This window comes from Molossus molossus, unplaced genomic scaffold (genome assembly GCF_014108415.1).
Source record: "Molossus molossus isolate mMolMol1 unplaced genomic scaffold, mMolMol1.p scaffold_m16_p_10, whole genome shotgun sequence".
In the NCBI taxonomy this organism is placed as follows: Eukaryota; Metazoa; Chordata; class Mammalia; order Chiroptera; family Molossidae; genus Molossus; species Molossus molossus.
In genome coordinates this window covers 92,684,759-92,711,115 of record NW_023425345.1, presented here as the reverse complement: position 1 = coordinate 92,711,115, position 26,357 = coordinate 92,684,759, and the positions used below count along the sequence as shown (strand labels likewise).

The 26,357-nt window shown below is 41.9% G+C and overlaps 1 protein-coding gene across 1 annotated transcript in view; it reads right to left on the bottom strand.

Moving 5' to 3' along the window:
• Nucleotides 1–854: 854 nt before the first annotated feature.
• LOC118623810 (maestro heat-like repeat-containing protein family member 1) overlaps nucleotides 855–26,357 on the bottom strand; it is a 68,104-nt gene continuing 42,601 nt past the window's right edge. Inside the window, exons 23-31 of the mRNA XM_036251557.1 lie at nucleotides 21,440–21,577; nucleotides 21,111–21,228; nucleotides 20,572–20,712; nucleotides 20,086–20,259; nucleotides 12,117–12,275; nucleotides 11,601–11,723; nucleotides 10,375–10,480; nucleotides 8,130–8,195; nucleotides 855–1,135 (exon numbers count right to left, since the gene is read on the bottom strand). Coding sequence (XP_036107450.1) covers nucleotides 855–1,135; nucleotides 8,130–8,195; nucleotides 10,375–10,480; nucleotides 11,601–11,723; nucleotides 12,117–12,275; nucleotides 20,086–20,259; nucleotides 20,572–20,712; nucleotides 21,111–21,228; nucleotides 21,440–21,577 — 1,306 coding nt within the window. The remainder of the gene's footprint in view (nucleotides 1,136–8,129; nucleotides 8,196–10,374; nucleotides 10,481–11,600; nucleotides 11,724–12,116; nucleotides 12,276–20,085; nucleotides 20,260–20,571; nucleotides 20,713–21,110; nucleotides 21,229–21,439; nucleotides 21,578–26,357) is intronic.

Sequence of the window (26,357 nt, the reverse complement as noted above, 5' to 3'; positions counted from 1 at the left end):
TGGGAGGACAATACCACAGGAGGTATTATAATACCATTTTGTAGCTGAAAACTCAGGCACAAGGAAATGAAGCACAGAGTGCAGCAGAAATATAAAGAACTAGTCGGTAATGGCTGGTGTATGGCAGAGGGGGCAAGTTTCACATCTAAGTTTAGAATAATTTTGTAAAATAAATTAGAATGGAGTCAAAGTTCTCTTGACAATAATGTCATTTCATAGCAACTGGATGTGCTAACTTGAGTGAGAGAGGGTTCGAGTTATTGCTGCTCCACTGTACGTAACTGAAGCCCACATTTTATGCTCTGAACTGAAATCTGAATACATCCATGGAAATGTGTCAAGCAGGCAAATTTCATGCAACCTGTGTAGAGGTGGAGGGAAAAGATAAAAAACTAGGTACCATGTGATTCTATCACCCTACTCCTTCCTTTATTTCAAACTTTACCTGAAGGTCGAAGGAAATGCTCTCAGAGCTGTTTCTGTCGCTAGGTTTATCCCCTAGCCCCCCAAAACCAGGATGGAAGCCATCTTGTTTTAGTATGAGAAAATAAATTTATTTACAAATGTATATATATATGCTCATAGACAACAATACCCTAGGGGAGATCAAGGACAAAGAACATACTGTATCTTCTAACCTCAAAACTGCCTATTTGGGTATCATCCAAAGTAGCCCATCCACTTGGACAAAAGGTGGGAGGGTCTAGCACTGACATCTGGATAAACAATTGGAAAAGTCTTCAGTTCCCAGTTCTAAGTGTTCACAGTGACTCTGGAGCAACTTGTTTTGAACACACCCAGATTCTTCAGGGGAACTTTCAGACTTTGGTGCTTGTGACTGTGTGGACTGTGTTTTACCCTTCCCTGAAACAGTTGTACAATGAATTTAGAAGGCCTAGGAACCAATCCCTTCTCCGACTGACATCATTATCTCCTTCTCGTTTGACAGTCTTAAATAGTCGCCTCTTTCTTCTTGAGGCTTTCCTGCCAGGCATTTTGAAGATGCTACGTCTCAGAGGGGTCATAATAGAAGTAGAGCTGTGCCCAAGATTAACATATTCCTCAATGTTTTTCAGAAGACTGATGACCAAAGTCTGGTTCAATTCCACAGGATCATTCTTCACATTTTCAAGAGCTGAAATCAGAAAGGAGGTCAATCAGATTCTCAGTCTCCAAGGACTATTTACCCAAAGCCCATTATTTCCTACCCCACATGTCAGATTATCATATAACTTCATTTAGTATAGTTTTTGCCACTGTGAAAGTAATATTGTTTTATTGTAGAAAATGTTTAAATACAAACTGTTTTCAAAGAGATTCCAAAATGGCAGCAGAGTGAATGAAAGCTACATAGGCCATCTCCCAGGACAAAACTGGAATTACAACTAAAATAAAGACAAATTGTCAGGAAAAGGCAACAGAAAAGCAGCTAGAGAGGACCATATAACCAGGGACAGGAAAAGAGGACACTGAATCAAGCCTGGTAGGTCTGTGGACGCACAAGGAGGCGGGCTGGGAGCCCATGGACAGCAGCTGTTTGAGCTGTGAGCAGCCCCCTTGGGGTTGAAATCCCGAGCCAGCTCCACAGCACAGAGGGCAAGGACAGATCACTAAATCAGCTACAGACACTCACCTTGGGCTCTGGCAGAGGGAGGACAAACTGGACTGGAACTCTGTGGGGAGACCCGAGATTTAGAGGACGCTCAGAGTTTTTGCTGAGCCGCAGCCACACAGGACAGTGGCCATCTTGCTCCTTCCTGGAGCTCTGGGGAAAAGCAGCAGCCCCTCCCTCAGAGATTTAACCCCACACAGCTGGTCCAGAGAAATGCAAATTGAGGCTATTAACAACCAGCATCTGCCCCACCCTCTGGAAATCCTCTTATGCTGAACACCTCAGAGAGTTTTCCATTCAACTGAGGGCTACAACCCAAGGTTCATCAAGTAACTGAGACTAATAGCCTCCAGGCAAAAAGCAAGAGGATAACAGGACCTTTCCTGGGCTTGCAAATCTACCCAGCAAATTAAGACTTGAAAGTGGTGTTTAATGTGGATCCTCAAACATGCATCCAAACTCAGTAGAGGGAGCCACAAACAGTAGAATACCAACACCCACAGGGAAAATTTGGCAGGCTCCAAAACCCACTGAGATAGACAAAATGGGAAACAAAAAAAAAAAACAAATCCCAAAGGAAAGAACAAGAGAACTCTACTGAAGATGAGATAAATGAAATGCAGTTAAGCAAGTTATCAGAAGTAGAGGTCAGAGCCATGATCTTGAGGAAGTTCAACAGCATGAGTAAGAACATCAACACCATGGATAAAGATATAGAAACATTGAAAACCAATGAAGTGGAAATGAAGAATGACATAGCAGAAATAAAGAACACATTGGAAGAAATAATCAGCAGAGTAGAGGAAGCTGAGGACCGGGTCAGTGAATTAGAACACAGGGTAGAAAACAACCAATCAGAAAACCAAAAGGAAAAACAATTAAAAAACAAGAAGACAGCTTAAGAGAACTGTGGGACAACTGGAAACATAACAATATTCGCATCATAGGAGTTCCAAAAGAAGAAGAAAATGACCAAGAGTTAGAGAATATATTTGAAGAAACAGTGACAAAAAACTTCCCTAGCTTGGTGAAGGAAGAAGGCATTCAAGTTCAAGAAGCACAGAGAGCCCCAAGTAAGAAGAACCCAAACAGGCCCACAACAAGACACATAGTAATTAAAATGCCACAAATTAAAGACAAAGAGAGAATCCTAAAGGCAGCAGGATAAAAGCAACATGTTACCTACAAAGGAATCCCCATTAAGCTATCAGCTGACTTCTCAACAGAAGCACTACAGGCCTGAAGGGAATGGCATGAAGTAATCAAAGTCATGAAAAACAAGTATCTGAATCCAAGACTACTCTACCCAGCAAGGCTGTCATTCAAAACAAAAGGTCAAATAAAGAGCTTCCCAGACAAACAAACAAACAAAAAAAAGGCTAAGGGAATACATTAGCACCAAACCAGCACTGCAAGAAATGTTAAAAAGGACTGCTGTAATTAGTAGAGGAAATAGGAAGAAAAATATAACCAAACTAAGCAAAAATGGCAATAAATAATTACATATCAATAGTCACCATAAATGTAAATGGACTGAATGCTCCAATAAAAAGACACAGAGTAGCTGATTGGGTAAGAAAGCATGACTCATCTATATGTTGTTTACAAGAGACCCACCTCAAAACAAAAGACACATAGGTTGAAAGTGAAGGGATGGAAAAAAATCTTCCAAGCAAACGGAAAGAAAAAAGAGCTGGGGTTGCAGTACTCATATCTGATAAAATAGATTTCAAAATGAAGGTCATAACTAGAGACAAAGAAGGCCACTACATAATATTGAAAGGATCTATCCAACAGGAAGATATAACCTTGATAAACATATATGGACTCAGTATAGAAGCACCAAAATATATTAAAAATCTTCTGGAGGACTACAAATGAACAACTGAAAGCAATACAATTATGACAGGGGACTTCAACACCCTGTTGACACCACTGGATAGATCCTCTAGACAAAAAATTAGCAAGGAATCAGAGACTCTAAATGAAGCACTAAACCAAATGGATTTAATAGATATCAACAGAGAATTACACCCCAAAACTACAGAATTCAAATTCTTCTCAAGTGCACATGGGACATTCTCAAAGATAGACCACATGATAGGACACAAACTAAATCTCTAGAAGATCAAGAAGATTGAAATCATATGAAGCATCTTCTCAGATCACAATGGCATGAAACTTGAAATCAATTGCAACAAGAACATGCGAAGACATTTGAACACATGGAGGCTAAATAGCATGTTATTAAACAATGAATGGGTTACCGTGGAGATCAAGGAAGAAATTAAGAACTTCCTGGAAACCAATGAAAATGAACACACAACAAAACAAAATCTATAGGATGCAGCAAAAGCAATTCTGAGAGGGAAGTTCATAGCACTACAGGCCTACCTCAAGAAACAAGAAAAATTTCTAATTGACTATCTCACCTCACAACTTAAAGAATTAGAAAGCAAAGAAAAAGAAAACCTGAGAGCAAGTAGAAGGAAGGAAATAGTCAGAGCAGAAATAAATGACATAGAGACCAAAAAAACAATTCAAAGGATCAATGAGACAAAGAGCTGGTGTTTCAAAAAGATAAACCAGATTGATGGACCCTTAGTTAGACTCACCAAGAAACAGAGAGAGAACCCAAATACACAAAATCAGAAATGAAAGAGGAGAAGTAACAACTGACACCACAGAAATACAAAAGATCATCAACAACTACTATGAACAATTATAAGGCAACAGATTCAGCAATCTAAGCGAACTGGACACATTTCTAGAAACACACAGTCCCCCAATACTGGACCCGGAAGAGATAGAAAACTTGAACAGACCAATAACAACTAAGGATATTGAAGATGTAATCAAGACTCTCCCAGCAAACAAAAGCCCAGGCCTGGATGACGTCACGGGGGAATTTTTCCGAACATTCAAAAAAGAACTAACACCCGTTCTTCTCAAATTATTTCAAAAAATTCAAGAAGAAGAAAGACTTCCAAACTCGTTTTATGAGGACACAATCATTCTAATTTCAAAATCAGAAAAAGACATTACAAAGAAAGAAAATTACAGGCCAATATCCCTGATGAACATAGAGGCCAAAATTCTGAACAAAACACTAGCAAATCGGATCCAGCAACACATCAAAAAAATTATTCACCATGACCAAGTGGGATTCATCCCAGGGATTCAAGGATGGTACAATATTTCCAAATCAATAAATGTGATACACCACATAAACAAAATGAAGAATAAAAACCACATCATACCAATAGATGCTGAAAAAGTATTCGACAAAATCCAGCACCCATTTCTGATAAAAACACTCAGAAATGGGGGAATAGAGGGATCATACCTTGACATAATAAAGGCCATGTATGAAAGACCCACAGCCAACATCATACTCAATGGGCAGAAACTAAAAGCATTTCCCTTAAGAACAGGAACAAGACAGGGATGCCCACTTTCGCCACTCTTATTTAATATAGTACTAGAATTCTTAGCCACAGCAATCAGACAGGAAGAAAAAATAAAAGGGATCCAAATTGGAAAGGAGGAAGTGAAACTGTCATTATTTGCAGATGACATGATATTGTACATAGAAAACCCTAAAGACTCCATCAAAAGTCTACTAGATTTAATAAATGAATTTGGCAAAGTAGCAGGACACAAAATTAATGTCAAGAAATTGACGGCATTCTTATACACCAATAATGAACTCACAGAAAGAAAAACTGAAAAAGCAATCCCATTTACCATTGCAGCAAAAAAATTAAAATACCTAGGAATAACTTAACCAAAGAAGTAAAAAACCTATTTGCAGATAACTACAGGAGATTGAAAAAAGAAATAGAGAAAGATATAAAAAAGTGGAAGCACATACCTTGTTCATGGATTGGAAGAATTAACATCATTAAAATGTCCATATTACCCAAAGCAATCTATAGATTCAATGCAATCCCCATCAAAATATCAATGACATATTTCACAGAACTAGAATAAATACTTCAAAAGTTCATAAGGAACAAAAAAAGACCCCGAATAGCGACAGCAAACTTGATAAAGGACAAAGCAGGTGGGATCACAATACCTGATATCAGGTTATACTACAAAGCGACTGTAATCAAAACAGCCTGGTACTGGCACAAGAACAGGCATATAGACAAGTGGAACAGAATAGAGAACCCAGAAATGGACCCAAGACACTATGCTCAATTAATATTTGACAAAGGAGACAAGAGCATACAATGGAGTAAAGACAGACATTTAATAAATGGTGTTGGGAAAACTGGACAGCTACATGCAAAAAAAATGAAACTAGACCATCACCTTACACCATACACAAAAATAAACTCAAAATGGATAAAAGATTTAAATGTGACACGTGAATCCATAAAAATTCTAGAAGAAAATGTAGGCAACACAATTTTAGACATCATACGCAGCAGAATTTTCACTGATACATCACCTAAGGTAACAGAAACAAAGGAAAAAATGAACACATGGGACTACATCAAACTCAAAACCTTCTGCACAGCAAAAGAAACAACCATCAAAATGGAAAAGCAACTCGCTGTATGGGAGAACATCATTGCCAATGATACATCAGATAAGGGGTTAATTTCTAAAATATATAGAGTGCTCATACAACTCAACAAAAGGGAGACAAAGAACCCAATTAAAAAATGGGCAGGGGAGCTGAATAGACCCCTCTCCAAACGGGACATACAAATGGCCAAGAGATATATGAAGAAATGCTCAACATTACTAATCATAACAGAGATGCCAATGAAAACAATAAGGCATCACCTTACACCTGTCAGAATGGCTGCCATCAACAAATCATCAAACAACAAGTGTTGGCGACGGTGTGGACAAAAGGGGACTCTAGTACACTGCTGGTGGGGATGCAGACTGGTGCAGCCACTATGGAAAACAATATGGTTACCTCAAAAAATTAAAAATTGGCCCTGGCCAGTTTGGCTCAGCGGTTAGAGCGTCGGCCTGCGGTCCGGAGAGACCCGGGTTCGGTTCCCGCTAAGGACATGTACCTCGGTTGCAGTTTGTCCCCGGCCCTGGTTGGTTGTGCGGGTGGCAGCCACTCGATGTGTCCCTTTCACATCGATGTTTCTCACTCTCTCTCTCTTCCTCTCTCTCCCTCCCACTCTATCTGTACAAAAAATGGAAAAATGTCCTCAGGTGAGGATGAAAAAAAAAAAAAATTTTTAAATTGAACTTCCATTTGACCCAGTGATCCCACTTCTAGGTATATACCCTAAGAAGCCTGAAACACCAATCAGAAAGAATATATGTACCCCCATGTTCATAGCAGCACTATTTACAATAGCTAAGATCTGGAAACAGCCCAAGTGTCTATCAGTAGACAAATGGATAAAAAAAAGCTGTGGTACATATACACAATGGAGTACTTTGCAGCTGTAAGAAAGATCTCTTATCCTTAGAGACGACATCAAAGTACCTGGAAAGTATTATTCTAAGTGAAACAAGCCAAGCAGAAAAAGACAAATACTACATGATCTCACTTATTTGTGGAATATAATGAATATAACAGTATGAGGAATAGGGTAGACCTAAGTACGGTATAGACTGACAACCCTCAGAAGAGGGGTTGTTGCGGGGAGGGAAGAGATAAACCACAGAACTTACATGCATGTACGCATAACCAATGGACACGGACAACAAAGCCGGGGATGGGGCAGGGGGATGGGGAGGAGGGTGTCAGTGGGGTAAAAAAGGAGAAACGTGTAACAAAAATAAAATTAAAAATAAAATAAATTTTAAAAAAAAGAATGTTCATGGTAGTGTTGTTTGAATAGGACAAAATTGGAAACAACGTAAATATTAATCTATCAAGTGTTTAGGAATGCAATAGATCTATATGTACCAACACACTAAGTGGGGGGAAAGCAAGTTTCAGAAACTGTTTCTACGTATAATGCATATGTGATATAGATTACATATCACTTATATAGTATATATATAACATATACCTATTTATTCTATGTGTACCCAGGACTATATAGCAACAGGCAGGGAGAGAGGGGAAAAGAGTAAGACTTGGGTGTTAATAGAACTTTCTGCTTTTATCCATAATGTTTCCCTTTTTTTTGCAAAGAACTCTATTTACATATTTGTTCTATAAATATAAATTAATTTTTAAACATTTTAAGGCAGTAAACAACAAAACGAAACAGCCAGTTCTCCTGGGGCAGGGTCCAGTCTGCCTTGCACAGCACTGCAGTGTCAGCGCCAAAGCATGTGACAAAGGTGCAGCAGCTAGAGCATCCTGTCAGCAGTGTTTTTATCCAACTCATACTATGACGAATAGTTCCCTCCCTCTTACTCCTCTCCACTTCCACTTTTAGATATAACATTTATATTGGTAAAAATGAACTTTATTTAAAATAATACGGCATGTCCTTAAGGAATTTCCCCTTCCACCTTTCTATCTCGCCCCAACTCCCCTTCTGGAACCCAGAACCCCAGGTATGAAGCCCAGACTCACAGTTTAGTAACAGCTGCACATCATCCTCATGTATGTTATGCAGGTTTATCTTCTCAATAATTAATCCTAAAGACAGGATAAGTATAAAGTCCTTCCAGAATTCCTGGACCTTTGGGCTATCCCTGTCCCCAGGCTCAGCAGTGAACAAGGACATTTGTAAACCATTTTTAGCAAGGAACGTATCTAAGAGATGCTTTGCTGCCTACATATCAATGTCCTAGTGAAAGAACAATCCTCAGAGCAGCTGTGACCCGGGAAGCATTGTCAGCAGGTGACAAGTGGAGGCCAAGCCAAGGATGTTAAACTTCATGGGGTTCTTGCACCAACAGAATGATGGACAAGGCAACTAATTTGCAAAAATGTGCATGGCCAATAAACATACAAAAAAATATTTAACATTGTTGCTGATTAAAAAGAATATTAATTAAAACAACAAGATGCTCTTTTTCACCTATGAAATTGGTAATGCTATTTAAAACATATTACTCAGGGCTGGCAAGTGTCTGGAGAAATGGATACTCACGTACATACTCATGACAATAGAAAATGATTGTAACTTTTAAGAGGGTAGTTTGGCAATGAGTACCAAAAGCCTTAAAATTTTGCATACACTTTGGGCCCAGCAATTCTACATCGAAGAAATTTATCTTAACAAAATAATCATGATGACATGCAGAGATTTAACCACTATGCCCCTGCCTACAAAAACAAAAGATGACACAGTCTCAATATTCAAAACTAAATCCATCTGTACAATAGAATTAATACTATGCAGTCATTAAAAATAATGTTGATGAACCCTGGCTGGTTTGGCTCAGTGGTTAGAATGTCAGACTGAAAGGTCACAGGTTCGATTCCCAGTCAAGGGTATGTACCTGGGTTGTATGTTTGATCCCAGCCCTATTCCCAGTCAAGGGTATGTCCCTGGGTTGTATATTCGATCCCAACTCTGGTCAGGGTCATGCGGGAGGCAACTAATCAATGTGTCTTTCTCACTTAAATGTCTCTCTCTCTCTCTCCCTCCCTCCCTCCTTCCCTTTCACTCTCTCTAAAATAAATCAATGAAAAAATATCCTCTGGTGAGGATTAACAAAAATAATAATAATAATAATAGTGTTGATGAGTATGTAATGCATGTATTTGTGATACAGCCGTGTATCAGAGTTTGTATTTTTTTTTTAAAGTCCTATAGCCTGGTCCAGCTGGTGTGACTCAGTGGTTGAGCATCGACCCATGCACCAAGAGGTCACTGGTTCAATTCCCAGTCAGGGCACATGCCCAGGGTGTGGGCCCAATCCCCAGTGGAGGGCATGCAGGAGGCAGCCAATCGATGTCCTCTCTCATCAATGTTTCTATTTCTCTCTCCCTCTCCCTTCCTCTCTCTGTAAAATCAATAAAGAAAGAAAAAAAGAACTGCTTAGCATGTAATAAAAGACAGTTCTTTAAAATCAATAAAGAAAAGAAAAAATTTTAAATTAAAATGCTATAGCCTGGCTAGAGTGGCTCAATTGGTTGAGCATTTCCTGTGCGCCAAAAGGTCCATGATTCAATTCCTGTCAGGGCACATGCTAGGCTGCAGGCTCGACCCCCTGTAGGGGGCATACAGGCAGCAGCCGACCTGTGTTTCTCTCTCTCTCTCTCTCTCTCTCTCTCTCTCTCTCTCTCTCTCTCTTTCTCTCTCTCTCCCTCTCTCTCTCTCTCCCCCCTTCCTCTCTCTCTAAAATCAGTAAAAGCATTTTTTAAAAACTGCTATATATGTGTGCATAGGAGTGTGTTTGTGTGTGTAACATATTTTTAAGAAAAAAATTCAAATGATGGAGGTTCTGGCATTACTTATTGTCTTCTTTCAGCCAATCTGAATAATTTGCTATTTCTAACATTAACACATACTGTTATTGTAGTTTAAAACAAAAATATTCTGGAAAATCCACGGGGTTCCAGTTGAAGTGGTAGTTTTTTCCCTTCCAAACACATACAGTTCTCTTCCTCGGGAGTAGCATGCAGACAACGTGGGCAGAGGCACGCAGAGCCAGGACAATGGCAGACAGCTTATTTGTCCTCCCCGGGCCTTTCTAACACAAAACTGAGGTCTGGTTGCAGGACAACCTCTCTGTGCAGGTCAGAGCTAGGAGAGGATGTGACCCACTTCGCCATATCATGGTTCTGGCTTAGCCCTTTAGCAAAAGGTCAAGGAGTGCTTTCCTGCTAGAAAGGAAGAAGAAATTGACAGGAAAGACCACCTTACCTATGAAATTGACTGTAGCTCCCCGTAAAAAGGGTTGACTGCTCTTCAGGAAGCCGAAACTCTGGAACAGTAACTCCCCTATTAACTGTTTTCTGCTTGTGCTCACCTGTGGAGTCAGAGAGGATTGGTGCTGACTAGGAGAGGGGGGCTGCTGGGAGCTCTGCTAAAGACCTTCTTATAGCCATGGCCCTCTCATCCTGTCCACAAGCAGCAGCAGTTTCTGTCTTAGTCAGCTTAAACTGCCTGAACCTGTACACTTAGACACCCCCACCCACTACAAAAGTGCAGACTCAACAAGAAGTTCAGAGAGAGAATTTTGTTCTTTGGTGCCAACATGATAAGGGAGAAAACAAATTATGTGGAGCCAGGAGACTCAGGTTTGAATACTGGCCCTGACACTTGCCTTTGTTTTTTCATCTGTAGAGTTGAAATAAAACCTGCCTAGCCCAACCGGTGTGGCTCAGTGGTTGCGCGTCGACCCATGCACCAGGAGGTCCCTGGTTCAATTCCCTGTCAGGACACATGCCCCGGTTTTGGGCCCCATACCCAATGGGGGCATGCTGGAGGCGGCCAATTGATGTTCTCTCTCATCGATGTTTCTATCTCTCTCTCCCTCTCCCTTCCTCTCTCTAAAACTCAATACAGAAAAAAAATTAAAAAGCTAAAAACCTGCCTAATCTACCTTACATAAATAGAAGGCTCCAATGCGATAATGGATGTAAAAGTGCTTTGTAAACTGTAAAGTGTTCTATCTATATAAGGAATCCAAATTAATAATATTGCTCATGTTAGTTCCTAACCTACTCGTCTAGCCCTTAAAATTTACTTTTCAACAAGGATTCCTGATCTCTGGCCAGTTCTTGACTTCATAGAACCCGCAGACCCTTAACATTATGACTGCTGATCTAAAGCCCTGAGGACTTCTGCCTGTATCTCTTATTATGACCGCTAACCAGAAGGCTTCTATCCCATTGCCATATCCTACCCTTGCATGATGTCCCTAGCCTCTGAAAGCAGAGCTTGGGATCCTAGGAGGGTCAAATATGGCGAACCAGGGGCTGGCATCCCAAATGTGGGCTCTCAGAGTTTGCTGATAATAAAGAATGAGAATCAAGGAAAGGGAAGAATACATCTTCTGTCAGCCCTCTTCTCTTTCCCCACCTAGCCTGCCATCGAGTCCTTGGCATGAATATTGTGACCTGGCTTCCTCAGGGACTCTCACTCACCAGGTACTTGCATGTTTCTTCCAACACCTGGATGTGATCACTGAGGGTGGTATGCCGAAATGTCTGTGTGAATGATGACCAGCCAATCACATTAGCCCACTCAGCCAGGGCCCCTCCACAGGCCTATGGGTTGGAGACAAGGAAATCCTCAAAGCCTTGCTCCTATCACTCTGCAAAGTCAGGCCAGAGGCTAAGTAGAAGACCATGAAGCTACCCCTCAAGGGGTTTAATTGGGGGTTAGTAGCTGGGATCGGGTGAAACATGGGGCTTTGTTCATGTCAAAGGACATAAATAGCTTCAGAGAGCAGAATCATATCAAGCTAAAACTGATGGCACCCAAGAAAGGGTAGAAGTGCCCAGATCCAGCCCAGAGGATGATACCAAAGAAGTATATAGTGAGTGCAGATGTGCAGACCCAACTCTGGGATCATGAAACAGGACTTAAGGAAAAGGGCTATGCTCTAGCAGAAAGGGGTTGAATCAGGCTGAGGTCGGAAGGACAGAGGTCACCAGTACCTTAACCACCTCGGTGCTTTTGTCCTGAAAGCTAAGCAGCAGTGGGACTAAAAAAGTGTAGATCTCTTTTCGAAGGACGAATCCAGGTTTGAATTTGTCAACTCGATATAGCATGTGGCCCAGGGAAGAGGTGGCTGAGATCCTCACCTGGTCCCTTTCCTGCCATGAAGAGCAAAATGGAGATGAGGAGGATATGGTTTCCCTCTGGCCCTGCCTGGCCTGGCTTCTTTAGTCCCACATTATATTTTTCATGCCCACAGGATACTGATGGCATTGTGTTTACATACTGGAGAGGTGACATGATTTATGTGGCTGAGTAATTCTCTTTAGCCCCCTACAGCTTATAAGGCATAGTGCTAGGGAAACCAAGATGATGATTTCAGTTCTGCCATGGACCATATCTACAACCTACAACTTTATCCCCTTTGAAGGATTGAGCTCAAGAATACCAGATTAGCTCAGCTGGTGTGTCTCAGTGAATTGAACATCGTCCCATGGACTGAGAGGTCCCAGTTCAATTCCTGGCCCGGGCACATGCCCAGGTTGTGGGCTCAATACCCAGCACAGGGCATGCAGGTGGCAGCCAATCGATGTTTCTCTCTCACATTGATGTTTCTATCACTCCCTCCCTTCCTCTTGCTCTAAAAAAAATCAATAGCCCTGGCCGGTTTGGCTCAGCGGTTGGAGTGTTGGCCTGCGGTACAGAGAGACCCGGGTTCGGTTCCTGCTAAGGGCATGTACCTCGGTTGCAGTATGTCCCCGGCCCTGGTTGGTCGTGCGGGTGGCAGCCACTCGATGTGTCTCTTCACATCGATGTTTCTCTCTCTCTCTCTCTTCCTCTCTCTCCCTCCCGCTCTATCTGAACAAAAAATGGAAAAATGTCCTCGGGTGAGGATAAGAAAAAATAAAATCAATAAAAACATTTAAAAAATAAAATAAAAAATAAATGGTTAAGATGGTAAATTAATTTTTTAAAAAGAATACCAGATTAAAAACAAACATAGTTCTTCTAATTATGCTGTGAATAAAATTGTTTAAATCTATATTAGCTTGTGTTAATTAATAATGAGCACAAACAGCTAAACTTTGTACACTTTCAAGAGTATATTATGTATTAATTGTGCAAATATTTATTGAGCATCTATCATGAGCTAGGCACAGTACTAAATAACAGACATGAGGGGACAAGACAGTCTCTGAATTTGTAGGATATGAAAAATAGAATTTTAACAAGTTGAATATATATGTTACTGTTTTTGCACAAAGTGCATAACAGCTAAACAGAGAGATGATTCAATGTTAATAGTTTAATTAAAAAACACAGGATTCAATACGGAGAGGGAGTAGATGGAAAAAATTACACTCACCTCCTACCAGGACCAAACCAGAACTACAAGTAAATTATAGAACAACCAACCTGAAAAGACTAGCTGAACAGAAGTCTTATAACCAAGGATTTACAGAAGAAGCCACATTGAGACTGGTAGGAAGGAAGGACACTCAAAAACAGCTGGCCCCACACCCACATGGGTCATATGAGAATCTGGAATGATATCTCACTTGGAAAGGTCTATTCTTAGGAGTGAGGGGTTTCAACCCAATACCAGCTCCTCTGCCTGGAACACCAGAGCCAGGAAGAGAAACCCACCTAACATCTGGCTTTGAAAATCAGCAGGGATTCCATCCACCAGGGAGAGAAGGGAGTCTGTCAAAAACTCGGGAATCCTCTTAAAAAGTCAGTGCACAAAATGTCTTTTGCCACCACTCACTCTGGGCTCCAATGGAGGGAAGGTGGCTCAGAGCAGACTGGAGTCACACAGGCAGATACTGGGTTGTGTGGCTTCAGGGAGAGGGCTGAAGGGACAGCCACAAAGGTCTCTTGCTGAGTCCTCCCACCACCACCCACAGATGCCATCTTTCCTGGGTTGAGCACTACCCTCCATGGGGCATCAGCCTGGGGGAAAGCACTAGTCTCACTCTCCCAAATACCTGTATCCCTGCCCTGCCAAGCTCCCACCCTGCAGAGGAGTCTGCTGGCTGCAGCCAGCCTGGGCCAGCAGTGCAAACTTTCTTTAGGAGGTTCAGGAAGACTCAGGAATGTCAGAGTGAGTTCTGTGGCTCTAGGGTGAGGTCTTTTTCCCATGCACATGCCTGACTGGTGCCATGGTTCCTATGCAAAGCTCTCCCTCCCCATGACCAAATCTTGGTCTGTTTTAGCCTGATAAAATCTGCTGGCCTCACCCTGATGATTCCCTTAGACCCCACCCCACCACAAAGGTCTGCAGGCACCACGCAGGTGGCAGCTGGCAGCTGGCCTTGGTGTATCATAGAAAACCTGCTGAGTGGCTTCAGACCCAGCACTTGCTTCGAGTTTGAATATGTAGCAATCTGGTGAACACCACTCACCCCTATATGGTGACTCACTAGAACATTCTTCATGCAACTTGTATACCGCCAGAGGATGTTTCAGTGACTGGACCTAACAGGCAGCCAGCAGGCAAAGAGAGGTCTTGGGGTGTCTTGGGTTTTATGCTGACCTGCCCATGGACTTGGTGTTGGAGGAAGCCAACCTTGGTATGCACCTTTATCCCTCCCACATGCACCCAGTTCCAGCAGAAGAAGCCACAAAATGTGGATTGCTTGTAGCGCCTAACAAGTAGCCCAAGGCCAGTCATGGGTAGCATCTGATATTCACCTGCCCCAGAGTCCCTCCCAAGAGGCCCCGGAACCAACTGGTGGTAGAATTCAGACTACATCAGGGTACAACCCAATCAGATCTCCAAAGGGAGATCTCAGCAGACATCAGACCCTGCTGAGGGGAATTCCACTTCATGGGGTCAGCCCCTGCACAGCAGCTCGTACACAGAGGTCAGGGTCAAGCTTCACAGTCAGCCAGACTAAAGGTTTACCCCCACCCATGGATGGGCCAACAGCAATCAAGACTCAACTACAATAGGAAGGCTCGCATAACACACACAAGGGACACTTCAGAAGCACCTTGTTCAAGTGGTCAGGGAGTCTGCTCTACTGAGCCCCATAGGACACCTACTAAGTAAAACCACCATACCAAGATTGGGAGACATAGCAGATCTGCCTAATACACAGAAACAAATACAGAGAGGTAGGCAAAACAAGGAAACAAAGAAACATACCCCAAATAAAATAATAGAAGAAATCTCCAGAAAAAGAATTTTAAAAAAACAAAGGCAAGCAATCTACCAGATAAAGAGTTCAAAACAGTGGTTATAAGGATGCTCAATAAACTTACGGGAAGAATGGATGAACTCAGTGAAATCTTAAATTAAGAGATAGTAAGCATAAAATAGGACATATAAATGATTTTAAAAAAGGAACCAGTCAAATATCAAGAATATAATATCTGAAATGAAGAATACACTAGAAGGAATCAACACCAGACTAGATGAAGCAAAGGACTGAACCAGTGATTTGGAAGATAAAGTAGCACAAAACACCCAATTAGAACAGCAAAAAGAAAATATAGTGGGGGTTTTTTCAATGAAAATAGTATGAGGTGACTCTTGGACAACTTCAAGTATACCAATATCTGCATTATAGAAGTACCAAAAGAAGAGCAGACCAAGGGATTGAGAATCTATTTCAAAAAATATTGGCAAAAAATTTCTCTAACTTTGTGAAGGAAAAAGACACACATGTCCAAAAAGCACAATGAGTCCCATACAAGATAAACCCAAAGAGGCCCACACCAAGACACATCATAATTAAAATGCCAAGAGAGAGAGACAATCTTAAAAGCAGCAACAGAAAACTAGTTAACTACAAGGGAGCTCCCATAAGACTGTCAGCTGATTTCTAACAGAAACTTTGCAGGTCTGAAAGGATTGGCCTAAAATATTCCAAGTGATGAAAATCAAGAACCTACAACCAAAACTACTTTACTCAGCAAGGCTATCATTTGAAATTGGAGGAGAAATAAAGAGCTTCCCAGACAAGAAAAAGCTAAAGGAGTTCATTACCACCAACAGTATTACAAGAAATGTTAAAGGGACTTCTTCAAGAAGAAGAAAAAAAATAAATGAGCAGAATTATAAAGAATAAAATGGTAATAAATACATACTTATAAATAATCACTTTAAATGTAAATGAATTAAATGCTCAAGTCAAAAGACATATGGTAGCTGAATGGATAAAAAAAGAAGACTAATAAATATGCTGTCTACAAGAGAACCACCTCAAAATGAAAGACACACACAGACTGAAAGTAAAGGAATGGAAAATGATATTTCATGCAAATGGGGAAAAAAGCTGGGGTAGTAATACTTATATCAGACAAAATATACTTTAAAACAAAGGCTATAATAAGAGAAAAAGAAAGACATTACTTAATGAATGATAAAAGAATCAATCCAACAAGAGGATATAACTCTTGTAAACATTTATGCACCCAACATAGGAGCACCTGAATATATAAAGCAAATCTTGATGGACATAAAGGGAGAGGTTGACAGTAATACAGTGACAGTAGAAAATTTTAACATCCCATTGGCATTAATGGATAGATCTTCTGAACAGAAAATCAACAAGGAAACAGCAGCCTTAAATGATACACTAGCCCTGGCCGGTTTGGCTCAGCGGTTAGAGCGTCCGCCTGCGGTCCGGAGAGGCCCGGGTTCGGTTCCCGCTAAGGGCATGTACCTCGGTTGCAGTTTGTCCCCGGCCCTGGTTGGTCGTGCGGGTGGCAGCCACTCAATGTGTCCCTTTCACATCGATGTTTCCCTCTCTCTTTCTTCCTCTCTCTCCCTCCCACTCTGTACAAAAAATGGAAAAATGTCCTCGGATGAGGATTAAAAAAAAAAAAAAATGATACACTAGATTAGATGGATTTCATTGATATTTTAAGTGCATTTTATGCAAAAACAGCAGAATATACATTTTACAGAATAGACCACATATTAGGACATCTTAAAATGCTGAATGTTAAATTAAAGAAAAAGAAATTTTGAGCCCTGGCCGGTTTGGCTCAGCGGTTAGAGCATCGGCCTGTGGTCCAGAGAGACCCAGGTTCAGTTCCCGCTAAGGGCATGTACCTTGGTTGCAGTTTGTCCCCGGCCCTGGTTGGGTCGTGCGGGTGGCAGCCACTCGATGTGTCCCTTTCACGTCAATGTTTCTCTCTTTCTCTTCCTCTCTCTCCCTCCCACTCTATTTGAACAAATAATGGGAGAATGTCCTCGGGTGAGGATAAAAAAAAAAAAAAGAAAGAAATTCCCAGGGGCCAAAGATAAAGAGGTTGCCGACACTCCAGCTCCTGTGGGGTGGGGGGATATCACTGGTCTCGATAACCTAGGCTTTTCATATCTACTAGTCTCCCCAACCTGCCCAGAAGGCATCCAGAAACTGGGAAGCAAGCACCATAGGCAGACAGACAGCTCCAAGAGAAGCTCTCTGTTAACCTCAAGGAGCCAGAAAGGGAACTCATAATGCTCAAAGAGAGTGGGGAAAATCCCTAAGTTCTTTTTCTTCCCTTGTTCTCTCATGCCACAGCCCCCAAACAAGCCCCAGTGGGATTCTACAGGAGCCCAAACTCTGAGGGAGGGAAACCTTACTCTCCATTTGAAGGAGCTGAGGCCTCAAAAGAATGGACAAACCCTCTTTGTTTTATTTCCTCTCTCTGCCCTCATGCCACTTGGCCCAAATGTAGGCATAGTCACAGAAGTACCTGGTATTGAAGGGTAACTAAAGCCCCAGCTTTCTAGCCAAACAAATGGAAAAGGAGATTTGTAAAACCAGGGAGGTTCACAGAGAGGGAGGAGCTTGGGAAAGTGAAAACTCAAACAAGAAATGGCTATGAATTCTGAATTGACATTGAAATCACAGCGTACACACAGAAGGCTAGTCAGAACTGCAGCCTTAAGTTAAATAGGTCTGTTGCCTTCTAAAGCAAAACTGTCAACATTCTGCATAGGATTTAAATGAAACCCAGAATCATATAACTTAATATTTATAAAGACACAATAAAAAATTACTCTGTATGTGAAGAACCAGGAAAATCTTGACTCACATGGGAAAAGACAATTGATATACCAGTTAAGAGGAAACAGATGTTGGAATTATCTGATATAAACATTAAAGCAATCATTATACAAAATATTCCAAAAAGCAACAGTGAACACCCTTGAAATAAACAGAGAAATAGAAAGTATCAGCAAAAAAATAGAAAACATATAGAAAAGCCATGAGAAAATTTTAAACTGAGAAATACAAATTTAGTAGACTAAGTATCAAAACAGAAATGTCAGAGGAAAGAATCAGTGAACTTGAAGACAGATCAACAAAAATTATCCAATTTGAACAACAAAGAGAAAAATGATTAAAAATGAATAGAATCTTGAAACCTATGGGACAAGAACAAAAGGTCCAACATTTCTGTCATCAGATTCCTAAAACAAGAGGAGAAAGAATGTGGTGCTGAAAATTTTTTAAATAAATAATGGCTAAAAACTTTCAAAGTATGATAAAAGACATAAAGAAACTCAGTGAACACCAAACAGGCTAAACCTAAAGAAATTCATGCCAACGCATCCTAAATTGCTGAAAACTAAAGACAAATGTGAGACAAAATAAAGAAATTTTCAAAGATTGAAAACATATGCTGTTAATAGACCCTCACTGATGAAGCCACAAAGAAAAGAAAGAAAGAAAAAAAAACCAAAACATGAATCTAGAAGGAAGGAGAGAGCTATGAAAAGGAAAGGTAAACAAATAAATTTATAAACATATGGGTAAATCTAAATAAGTATTGACTGTATAAAATAAGAACAAGGATGATGATGTTAAAAACCAAATGGGGGGAGGGGGTTAAAAGAATGTAAAACTAAAATACTAGACCATGTTGACATATAAAATGGGAGGGTATCATCAGAGTTAAAGCATTCTAAGATTTTTATATTGTTTGGATGAAGGGTAAAGATTATCTTTAGGGCCCTGGCCGGTTTGGCTCAGCGGTTAGAGCGTCCACCTGAGGTCCAGAGAGGCCCGGGTTCGGTTCCCGCTAAGGGCATGTACCTCGGTTGCAGTTTGTCCCCGGCCCTGGTTGGTCGTGCGGGTGGCAGCCACTCGATGTGGCCCTTTCACATCGATGTTTCCCTCTCTCTCTCTTCCTCTCTCTCCCTCCCACTCTGTCTGTACAAAAAATGGAAAAATGTCCTCGGGTGAGGATAAAAAAAAAAAAAAAAAGATTATCTTTAGGCTTTGTTAAGTTGAACAATACATGTTGGATTTTAAAAGTAACTGAAAAATAGGTGAATCAGATATTGACCCTGCCATCATGGATTGAGTGTCTAGGCTCTTAGAGATGATGAGACCGATACAAAAATAGTTCAAGGGAGAAAAAGGAGAAACATCTGTAACAAAAATAAATTAATAAAAATGGAAAAAATGCATTATTAAATAATAATAATAACAATAATAATTCAAATGCAAGGTTCAAAAACTAAAAAATCATAGATGCCAGAACAGGAGTACTGTAAGCATACATCTTTGATGTCAATTCCCTTCAGCTCAAAAGTTCTCTGATTTGTAAGGAGAATGGGACATGAAGTGTGAATTGGTATTAGCCTGGGAAGTTCAGATTTCTGAGCCTTTGGGTTCTTGAGACAAGGCTCCTAGCATTCCAGGGTCCCAGTGTTGTCTGGAAGGGTAGAAGTCATGAGTTCTCTCCCTACTCTTCAAGTCTGCAGTAGAAGATCCTTGGAGTAAGAACCAATTTCATATCAGTATATCACTTTTTTCCTTTTAGTGTAGGGAATGAATTTTGGACCTGTCTAATGTACTGCTTCAAGTAGCCAAGTCTCCTTTTTTCTGCCCCTCAGTGATCTCAGCCTTTCACCACAGTCCTGTAGCCCTGCCCCAGTACCCTTAATTCAGCTGCTACGGTTCATCTTTACCCCAGCCCATACTGCTCCCAACTAATCCTAGGGACTTAGGCCCATACATCATTGATGAGTGGACGCAGTTGCTTGGAGATGCTGCAGAAGACCACCTTGATGTCCTCTCCCTGCCCATGGTAGATGATGTTCCGCAGGGCCTTCACTGTCTGGACTGTCACTCGCACCTCACACTTCAGGAAGTCTCGCAAGAATGGAACCAGGCTCTTCAGAGACTCTGACTGTGTAGAAGAAGGCAGAGATCACTGACCACTGGGGGATCGTGCAACACTTTAGGGACAGGGTTTTGAGAAAACACATGGTGCCTAAGAGAAACAGATGTAGGGCATCTAGGGGCTGAATGTACCGAGGAAGTGGAAGGCTGGTGCTCAGGGTGTGTGGGAGGCCAGAGGGCCAGGCTATGTGAGACTACAAACTCAGTGTTGTACTGCCCTAGGATATCCTCAGCCCTGAGTAATTAAGAGACCCAAAGGAAGTCAATTAAATGGTTCAGAGACTAACATTTGATTCCCATTGGGCCCCCCCACTCTTACGTTTCCTGGGTGCAGTGCCAGGTTACTGATTCCACGGAGCCCGAGTTCCTGCATGATTAGGTTGGGCTCCTTGACCCACTTGATTAGATTGCCCAAAAAGTCTTGCCCCAGAGTCTTAGCCACTGATCGGTGCCAGAGGAGCTGTGGGTACAAGGAGATTACAACTTTGGATGGAGAAAAAGTCATGGGTACCCTGTGCCCCCCTCAGCCCTCCCTCGGGCCCCATACTCAGGTGAGAACTGCGAGCAGTTGAGAGCAGTAGTAGATCTGTACACATGGGGTGGAGACTCAGGCAATGGGGACAATGCACATAAAGTCTGCATTTTGGGCCAGATGCTGGGGTCCAAAAATCATTCTGGGAGGACTAGAGCTGCTGAGCCTCTCCCCAGGCTTTCCCTGCCATTTGTAACCAGGCAGGAAGGGAACCTCACTTTAGATGCTCCGTTCCATTCTCTATACTTTCTGGAGCAAGTTGCTGAACATTTCTGTTCAGTGTTCCTCAGCTACAGGAAACGAACCGCTAGGTCTGTGGTTTTCACCTGCGCATAGAAGGTCCTGGCCAGGATCTTCTGACGATTGTCTAAGCTGTTGAGGAGGTTCTTGGCAAGGTTCAGAATTCGGAGCAGCATGGCCGGTTCACAGTGCTTCACAATGCCACTGGACAGGGACAGAGATGGCCGAGAGTTGCTGGGCGGGGGACGGGCAGTGAGAGGGGGTGGCAAGGGAACAGCGTGCACAGAACAGGGAACACATGAAGGCTGAGGTCCGGGAGATGAGGAAAGGAAGGTTAAAGGCTGCTGTATTTGAGTGCTGGGCCCTGGAAAATTGGGGTTAGAGGCTATTAGGCATGATGGGGAAATGGTCCCACCTGGTCAGTTCCATGATCCCTATGTAGTAAAATTTGGGGCAGGACAGAAGATTCCAGCACCTATGCTGATCTGCATATTCCACCACTTCATCGTATGCAGCTGCCAGCCACACCAACTTCAGCACCTCCAGGGCACAACTGAAGGCCAGTCGTCATGGAGTATGTGAAAAGAAAGGGACAGACGGATGGACATGTGTTACACCCTAGTGTGCATCCTGATGCTGACAAGCCAGGACAGCTCCCTGATCTGGTAGCTAGCTGGGTTCTGCTTTCTAGCTGATGAAAACCCGTGACTCTGTGAAACCATCTCCAAATGCTCCTCTCCTCACCCCTTCAACCTTGGTGCTCATCCAACCACAGAGTCTTACCCAAGAGACTAGAGAGATATCCTAGTGCCAAGGCTTTTAAATTCGGATCTCCGGGGCAGAGAAGGGTTAGTATAGGTCTTCACCTCCACACCCACCTAATCAGAATGTCTCTGGTTACTGGTTTTATTTATTTATTTATTTTTTAATGTAAGATGGCACTTGACTAGAATGTTCTAAGGTTTTAAACAAGATATGACAGCCCTGGCCTGGCTGGTTTGGCTCAGCAGTTAGAATGTCGGCCTGTGGACAAAAAAGTGCAGGTTTGATTCTGGTTAAGGGCACGTACCATGGTTGCAGTTCAGTCCCAGCCCTGGTTGCGGTCGTGCGGGAGGCAACCAATCGATGTGTGCCTCTCACATCTCTCTCTCTCTCTCTCTCTCTCCCTCCCTCCCTCCCTCCCTCCTTCCCTCCCACTCTGACTGAAGATAAATGGAAAAAGTGTCCTCAGGTGAGAATTTTAAAAAAATTAACAAAAAAATTTTTGACAACCCCTTGTTTAGGAGTTCAACCCCCATTTCACCGCAGAAAATCGCAGTCGTGACTTGCACAAGATGGCACAGCTAGTGGACAAAGCTATGCCAGATTACCCGGACTGCAGTGGCCACAGCGGCACGAGAGAATGGCACAAACGTGGTCATGCCCTGTCATTTACCATCTCGCTGAACCTTGTCACATGCAGTTATGAACAGAGACGTGAACCGCTGAGTGAATCAGGAGAGTGCATGCAAGGAAAAGAGGAAGGAGAAACTTGAAAATATGTGAGGGAGGAACCGAAAAATGGCGGCGGAGTGAACGGAGCTACACACCCGTCTCCCAGAACCAAACTGGAATTACAACTATAACACAGACAAATCGACGGGAAAAACCAACAGAAAAGCAGCTTGCGAGGACCATACAACGAGGAACACTGACTCCATCCCGGTAGGCTTGCGAAGGCGCGAGACGGGGCTGGGAGCCCACGGTCGGCAGCTCGGCAGCGGCCTTAGCTATAAGCGGCGCCCTCGGGTTACACTCCCAGGCGGCTCCACAGTGCAGAGCCGGGACAGAGGCTGAAACAGCCACAGCCACTCACCTTGGGCTCCGGCGGAGGGAGGGCAGACTGGACTGGAACTGTGTCAGGACACTCGGGGTTTGGAGGGCGCTCAGAGCTTTGGCTGAGTGCAGCCACTCAGGACGGTGGCCACATTGCTCCTTCCCAGGGCTCTGGGGAGAGGCAGCAGCCCCTCCCTCGGAGATCCAACCCCACCCTGTGGGCCATTGAAGTGCCAATTGAAGCTCACTAACGGCCAGCATCTGCCCCACCCTCGTGAAAGCCCCTTGGCTGAGCACCAGAGGGAGTTTTTCAATCAACTGACAACCCAAAACTCATCAATTAACCTAGACTGCTAGCCTCCAGGCAAAAAGCCAGAGGATAACAGTACATTTCCTGGGCTGGCAACTTTAACCAGGAAAGTAAGACTTGACAGTGGTGTTCAACTTGGGTCCTCCCTCGCTCATCTAAATACAGGAGAGGGAGCCACAAACAGCAGAACACCAACACCCACAGGGAGAACTTGACAGGCTCCAAAGCCCACAGTGATAGCTAAAATGGTGAAACACAGAAACAGAAGCCAAATGAAAGAGCAAGCCACCTCCACCGAAGATGAGATCAATGTGGAGCAATTAGGCATGTTAACAGAGCTAGAATTCAGAGCCATGATCTTGAGGAAGCTGAACAGCATGAGTAAGGATATAGAGACACTGAAAATAAGCCAAATGGAAATTAAAAACCAACAAGAAGAGATAAAAAATGACATATCCGAAATGAAAAACACATTGGAAGGTTTAAAAAGCAGAGTAGGGGAAGCTGAGGACCGGATCAGTGAATTAGAAGACAGGGTAGAAAAAATCAACCAATCAGAAAAACAAAAGGAAAAAACTATTAAAAAACAGGAAGACAGCTTAAGAGAACTATGGGACAACTGGAAACGTAATAATATTCGCATCATAGGAGTCCCCGAAGAAGAAGAAAAGGAGCAAGGGATAGAGAATATATTCAAAAAAATAGTGAGAGAAAACTTCCCTAATTTAGTGAAGGAAGAAGGCATTCAAGTTCAAGAAGCACAGAGAGTCCCAAGTAAGAAGAACCCAAACAGGCCCACACCAAGACACATAGTAATTAAAATGCCACAAATTAAAGACAAAGAGAGAATCCTAAAAGCAGCAAGAGATAAGCAACAGGTTACCTACAAAGGGAACCCCATAAGGCTCTCAGCTGACTTCTCACAAGAAACACTACAGGCCAGAAGGGAATGGCATGAAGTAATCAAAGTCATGAAAAACAAGAATCTGAATCCAAGACTACTCTACCCAGCAAGGCTATCATTCAAAATAGAAGATCAAATAAAGAGCTTCCCAGACAAAAAAAAGCTAAGGGAATACATTAGCACCAAACCAGCACTGCAAGAAATGTTAAAAGGACTGCTGTAATTAGCAGTAGAAATGGGAAGAAAAATAGAACCACACTAAACAAAAATGGCAATAAATAAGTACATATCAATAATCACCTTAAACGTAAATGGATTGAATGCTCCCATAAAGAGACACAGAGTAGCTGATTGGATAAGAAAGCATGACTCATCTATATGTTGTTTACAAGAGACCCACCTCTCAACAAAAGTCTCACATCGGTTGAAAGTGAAGGAATGGAAAAAAATTTTCCAAGCAAATGGAAAGCAAAAAAAAGCTGGGGTAGCAATTCTCATATCTGATAAAATAGATTTCAAAATGAAGACCATAACTAGAGACAAAGACGGCCACTACATAATATTGAAAGGATCTATCCAACAGGAAGATATAACCTTGATAAACATATATGCACCCAATATAGGAGCACCAAAATATATTAAAAATCTTCTGGAGGACTTCCAAGGAGAAATCGACAACAATACAATCATAGCAGGGGACTTCAACACCCCGTTGACAGCACTGGATAGATCCTCTAGGCAAAAAATTAGCAAGGAAACAGAGACTCTAAATGAAGCACTAGACCAAATGGATTTAATAGACATCTACAGAGAATTACACCCCAAAACTACAGAATACACATTCTTCTCAAGTGCACATGGGACATTCTCAAAGATAGACCACATGATAGGACACAAACTAAATCTCTACAAGTTCAAGAAGATTGAAATTATATCAAGCATCTTCTCAGATCACAATGGCATGAAACTAGAAATCAATTGCAACAAGAACATGCAAAGACATTTCAACACATGGAGGCTAAATAGCATGTTATTAAACAATGAATGGGTCACCGAGGAGATCAAGGAAGAAATTAAAAACTTCCTGGAAACCAATGAAAATGAACACACAACAACACAAAATCTATGGGATGCAGCGAAAGCAGTTCTGAGAGGGAAGTTCATAGCACTACAGGCCTACCTCAAAAAACAAGAAAAATTTCTAATTGACTGTCTAACCTCACAACTTAAAGAATTAGAAAGCAAACAAAAAGAAAACCCCAGAGCAAGTAGAAGGAAGGAAATAGTAAAGATCAGAGCAGAAATAAATGACATAAAGACCAAAAAAACAATTCAAAGGATCAATGAAACAAAGAGCTGGTTTTTCGAAAAGATAAACAAGATAGATGGACACTTAGCTAGACTCACCAAGAAAGAAAGAGAGAGAACCCAAATACACAAAATCAGAAATGAAAGAGGAGAAGTAACAACCAACACCACGGAAATACAAAAGATCGTTAACAACTACTATGAACAACTATATGGCAACAAATTCGACAATCTCAGCGAAATGGACAAATTTCTAGAAACACACAGTCTCCCAAAACTATTCCCGGAAGAGATAGAAAACTTGAACAGACCAATAACAACTAAGGAAATTGAAGAGGTAATCAAGACTCTCCCAGCAAACAAAAGCCCAGGCCCAGATGGTTTCACGGGGGAGTTTTACCGAACATTCAAAAAAGAACTAAAACCCATTCTCCTCAAACTATTTCAAAAAATTCAAGAAGAAGGAAGACTTCCAAACACGTTCTATGAGGCCAGCATAATTCTAATTCCAAAATCAGAAAAAGACACTACAAAGAAAGAAAACTACAGGCCAATATCCCTGATGAACATAGACGCCAAAATCCTGAACAAAATACTAGCAAATCGGATCCAGAAATACATCAAAAAAATTATTCACCATGACCAAGTGGGATTCATTCCAGGGATGCAAGGCTGGTACAATATTCGCAAATCAATAAACGTGATACACCACATAAACAAAATGAAGAATAAAAACCACATGATCATATCAATAGATGCTGAAAAAGCATTCGACAAAATCCAGCATCCATTTCTGATAAAAACGCTCAGCAATGTAGGAATAGAGGGATCATATCTCAACATAATAAAGGCCATATATGAAAGACCTACAGCCAACATCATACTCAATGGACAGAAACTAAAAACATTTCCATTAAGAACAGGAACAAGACAGGGATGTCCACTTTCGCCACTCTTATTTAACATTGTACTGGAAGTCTTAGCCACAGCAATCAG